The sequence below is a fragment of the Humulus lupulus genome, chromosome 9 (genome assembly GCF_963169125.1).
Source record: "Humulus lupulus chromosome 9, drHumLupu1.1, whole genome shotgun sequence".
Taxonomy (NCBI): domain Eukaryota; kingdom Viridiplantae; phylum Streptophyta; class Magnoliopsida; order Rosales; family Cannabaceae; genus Humulus; species Humulus lupulus.
Window position 1 is genome coordinate 184,608,124 of NC_084801.1, and position 9,045 is coordinate 184,617,168.

The following is a 9,045-nucleotide window of genomic DNA, read 5'->3' on the forward strand; positions in this document are numbered from 1 at the left end:
TACAAATATTCACACATAAGACCAAGCACAGATAATCGGGCCATGCCCTGCTCTACGAGCACAAATAGTTTTCTTACCTTGAGTCTCGAGCTGACAGTAAAAGGCGATCCCTAGCACAATACCTAATCATGAGCCTTAGCGGTAAAACCTAGTCACAAAATAATAATAAATAACCAACACAACCTAAACCAATTAAAAGCTTCGAAATAATATACTAGCCTCCGGGACCTCAAATTCTACTAAATCGGGTGGTAGAATCCTTCTCGAGACCTTAAGATTGTGTTCTCGAGCCTAAAATCCTTACTTGGCACACATTCCCTATTTGAGTCGCGACCCCCCTCAGAGGTGCCGCGTTCCTCTACAAGTCATAGAGAAAATGTAGACCTTTCTTTGGACAGAAGGCGCAGCACGCCCTGCCCTGTGCCATGGCGCTAAGGCGATTTAGTGAATCCCCTTAGGCCTTTGGGTTCATGTGGCCGCGACACTTAAGAACAGCGCATCATTAACGCCTCATGGAAATTGGGGTATTATAGTTGGGCACTTTAAGGTACCAAATAACAACACTTAATATCTTGTACATAATGATAGTTATGGTCTTTTACTTTTTCCTTTAGAGAGAGTATGAGTAAGTAAGGTCACCGTGTGTTGTTTTGGGTAGCCTTAAAAACTTTTGGGTGATATTTTATCCTTTGGGTGACTGAACATTGTTACCTTTAAATAACTAAGGGGTTGTTTGGTATGAGTTAATCTTTGCATGAGAAATGTAATCTTAAATATGTCTATGTTTGCTACGAAGGTGTTTATTTTTTAAGCACTGGAATGTTATTCCAATAGAAATCTAATTACTCTAGGATATTAATCTCGACTCATTTGAGAATAGTGGAGTTAAAATATTCCCATCAGTTATAATACCGTGGGTTTCACTCAAAGATTATAATTTTATATAAACAAAAGTGAAAATGAAATTATTGTTGATTTTATTTAATTAACAAATACAATGAGATTTTATATTCACCAATTAATAAATATTTTTTTATAAATAATTATTTAATTTAATTTTTATGTATGATTAATTTAAAATATAAATATTATACAATTATTTTGTTTCATTTGAATTTTTATATATTTTTTAAATAATGTATAACATTCATGATCAACCAAATAATATAATTCAATTAACAAGAATATGACTAAATATTCCAACACATAACCAAAAATAGTTTACAAGTCTCCATACAATCCTATCTTCCTCCTTAACATTTCAATGAATTAGATTATTTTGAACTACTCGTACCAAACGCTCCTAAATGTAATATTCATCCATGTGATTTAAGTAAATCTTTTGTTGTGTAGTACATGGAAAGTTAATCTATAGAAAAGTTAACTCTGATATTCATTTTTTGTCGATCATATGTAAGAAATGATATTCGAAATTAGGTGTTATTTCATCATCACCGTAAAAAATAGAATCAAAATGACATCTGACAAATAATAGTTTTACAACACTTATTTAAAGCGTGGTTAACACTTCAAGAACAAAAAAAAAAAAAAACAATTAATAATGACAACTAACAGATTGGAAGAGGGGAACCATTCCAGCTACTGAGACATTCCAGCATGGGATCGATGATCTTTCCTTGACACATAGCAGTGAACACCATGTCGAACTCCTCTCCTGGTGATCTTACATTCTCTCCTGTAAGCAAACCAGTCCCCAACTCCTCTCTCACAAATTTGTACAATGGATAAGACCTGCACTCCTTGATCTTGTTCGATATGCCTGCATTCCCACTTTCCACACCAATCCTTGCACTCTCAACCTCTTTAGGCAAAAGGGTCTTCAATTCTTCCTCAAAAGCTCCAATCTTTTGGAAGATTGAAGTGTTCGGATTCTTCTCATTTTCACCATTAACCAAAGCTTGTTCGACAAGTACTTGCCTTAGTTTTTGCATCAATGGGTAGGTAGCACTGCAGGGATCATCAATGTACGTAAAGACATATTCCCTATCAACAACTTTAAGCAATTCCTTCTCGCAAAATCTTGATGGGTGGAGTTCGCCATTAACGCCGGTCGTCAGCACTCTCTTAGCCACTTGACTCACAGTTTTCTTAACTGTCCGCCTTAGATTATCCTCCAAATGTCTCAAGTCGATGGCCTGGCAAAGGGCAACCAAGAATGTTGTGGACATGAGCTTGAGAATATCAATAGCCTCAGCAGTCTTCCTTGAAGATATCAATCCGAGAGAGTTCACATCTTGGTTGTGTTGTTCAGCGCTCTGGACATGGGTAGTCACCGGATTAGCAAGATATTGAAGCTCCGAACAATAGGAGGCCATGGCGATTTCAGCTCCCTTGAAGCCATAGTCTAAACTTGGGTTGCGGCCACCAGAGAGATTTGAAGGCAGACCATTGTTGTAAAAGTCATTGACAAGTTCAGAAAATTGGGCAAACATGAGCTTACCAATTGCTGCAACAGCCAAACGGGTATTGTCCATGGAAACTCCGATTGGGGTCCCTTGGAAGTTGCCACCGTGAATAGCCTTGTTCCTTGAAACGTCAATCAAAGGGTTGTCGTTCACTGAGTTGATCTCTCTTTCAATAGACTTGGTTGAGAATCTGATCACTTCGATCATGGGTCCAAGCCATTGGGGCGATGTCCTAAGTGCATAGCGATCTTGCTTTGGCTTCTGAAGAGGATCCATCTCGTGAAGCTTCTGAGCCTCTTTAATATAAGCGCTCCCATCCAAAATGTGTTCCATAATGGCTGCAGCCTCAATCTGACCAGGGTGGTGCTTCAACTTGTGAGTCAAGTGATCAGTGAACTCGGGCTTACCATTCATCACTTCCGCAAATATTGCTGACAGGACTTCGGCCAACACAGCAAGAATGTTGGTCTCAAAAAGAACAGTAGAAGCCACAGCTGAACCAACAGCAGTGCCGTTAACAAGAGCAAGTCCTTCTTTGGGCTGCAACTCGAAGAAGTCGGAATCGATGCCGGCAACTTTGAAAGCTTCCTTTGCGGTGAGGGATTCACCGTTGGGGCCGACGGCCTTGGAATTAGGCCTGCCCGTGAGCAAACCGGCAATGTAAGACAGAGGCACAAGGTCACCAGATGCAGTGATTGTTCCACGCAATGGCAAACATGGGGTGACATTGTTGTTGAGGAGCTTGGCCATGGCTTCCAAGATCTCAAATCTGATACCGGAGTAGCCTTGTAGAAGGGTGTTGATCCTAACGAGCAAACCTGCTCTTGCTGAAGAGCGAGGCAAAGTGTGGCATGACTCTGTTCCATTACCAAATATTCCAGCATTCAAGAATCTGCAAACAACAAAATTTAGAAAGATCAGTCACTGATGCAGGCCTTGGATATTAGTTTTTCTGGAAAGATTGTACATAAATATTTTAATAAACATATATTAATATTTTGATGTTGGCCTCTCGTAGTGATATTGTAATTACCTGATTAGCTCCTTTTGAAGGGCACCGCCCTGTTTGGTTCTCCTGTGTGATGTCGCACCGAAGCCAGTGGTAACACCATAGCTGTCTGTACCTTTGCTCATACTCTCCATAACCCAATCACTACTAGCCTTAACTCCGGCCCTTGACGACTCAGAAAGTTCTACCTTAACTCCGTCGACATCGCCACCGGCGGCAATGGCAGCCACCTGGGATATTGTTAGCGTCTCGCCGCCGAGACGGACGACCGGTTTCCTGTACTCCGCCACCATTCTCTTCACTTCATCCAAGTGGCTCCCAGTCATCGACTCGGCCGCCGCACCCCAGTTCAACGGGTCATTAGAGACGATGGGTGCTGGCTTAGTCTTGCAGAAACTCTCCATTAAATTTGTAGTAAAGAGAAGTAAATATCTTTATATAATTATCAAATAGTAAGTATATCCAAGTGTTTCTGATAGAGAGTGTGATTGTGGAGAGCTTAAGAAGAAATTAATGGTTTGCGAAAGGAACAAATTGGATTTGGTTTGAATTGTAAGGAGAAGGTCTTATATAGAAGTCAGAAAGAGAGAGGTGGGCCTTTTCAAAAACGATGGCTTTAGAGAAAGAGTTGGTAGCGAAGCAGTCAGTCAGTAGCGAAAGAGTTTGGTATATATATAAATGAATCGAGGCCGTCCAATGCATGCAACTTGGTATAATCCCAACGGTTGAGATTGGTTTGTAGTTCTGAGTGGGCTACAAAGGAAAACGCAAATAGTCAAAAGAAGTGTAACCATACACCATCTTATTATCCCTTATATTTATTAATTTATTATTACTATTTCGTATGCATGAGAAAGAAATGGTGAAAGTTCTGGCTTTGGTGAGGTTGTTTTATTAGAATTGAAAAATAGCAAGAAGAAAGGTCCAACGTATTGGTTGGTGGAAGACTAAGAAAGAAGGGAGCTTTCATACTCTAATAGATGGTTTTTTCGTGGAAGGGCCACTCGTTCATATATTTATTTTGAGTTGTTGTGACCAAACCACAGGCCACTCAGTGGACTATAGAAAAAGTTTTAGTGTGTGTTTATCAACTTATTTGACATATATTAAAATGAAAAACTAATTGGTAGTTACCGGACAGCACACTAAAACACTACTTCCTTGTCTCATTGTAATTATTTGTTTGTTAAGTATTATTTTGCATGCATGAGGAAGAAATTCTCCACGTTTTCTTTGGTCAGGTCAAAGGATGTGTTTTTATTCAAAAAAATAAAAAATAAAAAAAAATGCTAAGAAGAACGGTACTATGTGTTATATTATTGACGTAGTTGGTTGGAGGATAACCAAAATGGAAAACTTGATACTTTCAGGCGTGTCTTAGCTCCCCTTTCAGAAAAAATCAATTTCTCTAATATGAATTCAAGCAATATTTTAAAAGTTAATACTAAGTATTCTACAAAAGTAATGAGTGCGAAAGTTGTAGCCCTATGTCTAAGGCTTCTCTATATAAAATTTCGTGGAATTCTGAGGTGTGTAGAGGGAGGTATGATCAAAATACTAAGATATGTACGAAAATATGGAAAAAACTAGTGAAAATTGCCATTGAAATGTGATTTTTTTTTTCAAATGTGGAATTAAGGCTCTTTTTCAACTCCAACAGAAGCATTTACCCATGTGATGTCATGGGGAAAAATATCGAACGAGTAGAACACAAGTGTAATACATTGTGGAGAGATTAGTGAAATCTCCAATTCACCAAACGAGTACCCCTTTGAGAAAAATTCAATTTCTCTAATACGAATTCAAACAATATTTTGAAAGTAAATAGTAAGTATTCTACAAAATTAATGGGCACGAAAGTATTTGCCCTATGTCATAGGCTTCTCTATATAAACTTTCATGGAATTTTGAGGTGTGTAGCGGGAGATATGACCAAAATAATTAGAGATGTACGAATAGAAGGGAATAAATTGCGAAAATTGCCAATGAAAAGTGGAAAAAAATTCAAATGTGGACTTAAGGCTCCGTTTCAACTCCAATAGAAGCATTTACCCATGTGATTTCATTGGGAGAAATATCGAACGAGTAGAAAATGATTGTAATACATTGCAAAGAAATTATGTGAAACCTCCAATTTACCATAGGGGCACCCCTTTCAGAAAAATTTGATTTCTCTAATATGAATTCAAGCAATAATTTGAAAGTTAATACTAAGAAATATATAAAAGTAATGGGCACAACTTTTGTAACCCTATGTCTTAGGCTACTATGTATAAATTTTCGTGCAATTTCGAGGTGTGTAGAAGGAGATTTGAGCAAAATACTAAGAGATGTATGGAAATAAGGAAAAAACTTGCAAAAATTGCCATCGAAAAGTGGAAAAAATTTCGTATGTGGACTTAAGGCTTCGTTTTAACTCCAAGAGAAGCATTTACCCATGATAAGTCATGGGGAAAAATATCGAACGAGTAGAACATGAGTTTAAAACATTGCGGAGAAATTAGTGAAATCCCCCATTCACCAAAAGGGTACCCCTTTCAGAAAAATTCGATTTCTCTAATATGAATTCAATAAATATTTTGAATGTTAATACTAATGAATCTACAAAAGTAATGGACACAAAAGTTGTATCCCTATGTCTTAGACTTCTATGTATAAAATTCCTTTAAATTTCGAGGTGTGTAGAGGGAGATACGCCCAAAATACTGAGAGATGTACGAAAATAAGGAAAATACTTGTGAAAATTTCCATTGAAAAGCGATTTTTTTTTTAAATGTGGTTTGAAGGCTCCGTTTCAATTCCAATAGGAGCATTTACCCATGATATGTCACTGGGAAAAATATCGAACGAGTAGAACACAAGTTTAGTACATTGCGGAGAAATTAGTGAAATATCCAATTCACCAAAGGGGTCCCTTTCAGAAAAATTAGATTTCTGTAATATGAATTCAAAAAATATTTTGAAAGTTAATACTAATAAATCTACAAAAGTAATGGGCACAAAAGTTGTAACCCTATGTCTTAGGCTTCTATGTATAAAATTTAGTGCAATTTCGAGGTGTGTAGAGGGAGATACAACCAAAATACTAAGAGGTGTACAAAAATAAGGAAAACACATGCGAAAACTGCCATCGAAAAGTGGAAAATTTTTCAAATGTGGACTTAAGGCTCTGTTTCCACTCTAATAGAAACATTTACCCATGAGATGTCATGGGGAAAAATATCGAACGAGTAGAAAAAGAGTTTAAAACATTGCAAAGAAATTAAAGAAATCTCCAATTCACTAAAGGGGTAGCCCTTTCAGAAAAATTCTATTTGTCTAATATGAATTCAATATTTTGAAAGTCAATACTAAGGAATATACAAAAGTAGTGGGCACGAAAGTGGTGGCCCTATGTCTTAAACTTCTATGTATAAAATTTTGTGCAATTTCGAGGTGTGTAGAGGGAGATACGACCAAAATACTAAGAGATGTACGAAAATAAGGAAATAACTTGCTAAAGTAGCCATCGAAAAGTGGAAAAATTTTCAAATGTGCACTTAAGGCTCCGTTTCAACTCCAACAGAAGTATTTACCCAAGAGATGTCATGGGGAAAAAAATATCAAATGACTAGAACACGAGTGTAATACATTGCACAGAAATTAGTAAAATCTCTAATTCACCAAAGGGGTACCCCTTTCAGAAAAATTCGATTTCTCTAATATGAATTCAAGCAATATTTTGAAAGTTAATACTAAGGAATCTAAAAAAGTAATGGGCATGAAAGTTGTATACCTATATCTTAGACTTCTATGTAGAAAATTATGTGCTATTTTGAGGTGTGTAGAGGGAGATACGACCAAAATACTGAGAGATGTACGAATAGAAGGGAATAACTTGCGAATTGCCATTGAAAAGTGGACAAAATTTCAAATGTAGACTTCAGGCTCCGTTTCAACTCCAAAAAAGCATTTACCCAAGAGATTTCATGGGGAAAAATATCGAACGAGTAGAACACAAGTGTAATATATTGCAGAGAAATTTGTAAAATCTCCAATTCACCAAATGGGTACCCCTTTCAGAAATATTCTATTTCTCTAATATGAATTCAAGCAATATTTAGAAAGTCAATACTAAGTATTCTACGAAAGTAATGGGCACAAACGTTTTAGCACCATGTCTTAGGCTTCTCTGTATAAAATTCCGTGAAATTTTGAGGTGTGTAGAGAGAGATACGTAAAAAATACTGAGAGATGTACGAAAATAAGGGAATAACTTGTGAAAATTGCCATTGAAAAGTGAGTTTTTTTTTTCAAATGTGGACTTAAGGCTCTGTTTCAACTCCAATAGAAGCATTTATACATGATATGTCATGGGGAAAAATATCAAACGAGTAGAACACGAGTTTAATACATTGCCGAGAACTTAGTGAAATCTCAAATTCACCAAAAGGGTACCCTTTTCAGAAAAAATTGATTTCTCTAATATGAATTCAATCAATATTTTGAAAGTTAATACTAATGAATCTACAAAAGTAATGGGGAAAAAAGTTGTATCCCTATGTCTTATGCTTCTATGTATAAAATTTCGTATAATTTCGAGGTGTGTAGTGGGAGATACATCCAAAATACTGAGAGATGTACGAAAATGAGGAAAAAACTTGTGAAAATTACCATTTAAAAGTGAATTTTTTTTCAAATGTGGCCTTAAGGCTCCGTTGCAACTCCAACAGAAGCATTTACGCATGAAATGTCATGGAGAAAAATATCGAATGAGTAGAACACGAGTGTAATACATTGGAGAAATCTCCAATTTACCAAAGGGGTACCCTTCTAAAAAAAAAATCGATTTCTCTAATATGAATTCAAGAAATATTTTGAAAGTTAATAGTAAGTATTCTACAAAAGTAACGGGGACGAAAGTTATAGCCCTATGTCTAAGGCTTCTCTGTATAAAATTTCGTACAATTTTGAGATGTGTAGAGGGAGATACGACAAAAATACTGAAAGATATACGAATATAATGGAACAACTTGCGAAAATTGCCATTGAAAAGTGGAAATTTTTTCAAATGTGGACTTAAGACTTCGTTTCAACTCCGATATAAGCATTTACCCATGAAATGTAATATGGAAAAATATCGAACGAGTCGAACATGAGTGTAATACATTGCGGAGAAATTAGTGAAATCTCCAATTCACCGAAGGGGTACCACTACTTAAGGGTTTTTTCCACTACTTAAGCATAGGCAGTAGTCCTTGAATCTAGTGTTATCTTGACATCCTAGGCTATCTTTAAATTGAACCCTCGTACAAAGCGATATTTCCTTGCCATATCGGTAGGCTCTAAATCTCGTGCGAACTTAGCCAACTGGTCGAACTTCAAAGCATACTTTACTATTGTCATTCTGTTCTGAGTTAAACTGGTGAATTCATCTGCCTTTGCCGCTCGAACAACGACACTGTAGTACTGCTCATTAAAAACATCCCTGAACTCATCCATGTCATAGTAGTCGCATCTCTCCTCTGAGACACAACTTCGCACCAAATGCAGGTGTCATCTCTTAACATATAACTGGCACAAGCCACCCTCTCGTTTCCTTCCACCCTCATAAAATCCAGTATAGAAGAG

General features: G+C 36.8%; 1 protein-coding gene across 1 annotated transcript; it reads right to left on the reverse strand.

The window, feature by feature from the left end:
* Positions 1–1,421: 1,421 nt before the first annotated feature.
* On the reverse strand, positions 1,422–3,972 carry LOC133801588 (phenylalanine ammonia-lyase-like). The gene is made up of 2 exons (XM_062239832.1): positions 3,460–3,972; positions 1,422–3,318 (listed from the first exon to the last, which is right to left on the reverse strand). The coding sequence occupies exons 1-2, from the start codon at positions 3,837–3,839 to the stop codon at positions 1,569–1,571; spliced, it is 2,130 nt and encodes a 709-aa protein (XP_062095816.1). The 5' UTR covers positions 3,840–3,972; the 3' UTR covers positions 1,422–1,568.
* Between the last annotated feature and the right edge of the window lie 5,073 nt (positions 3,973–9,045).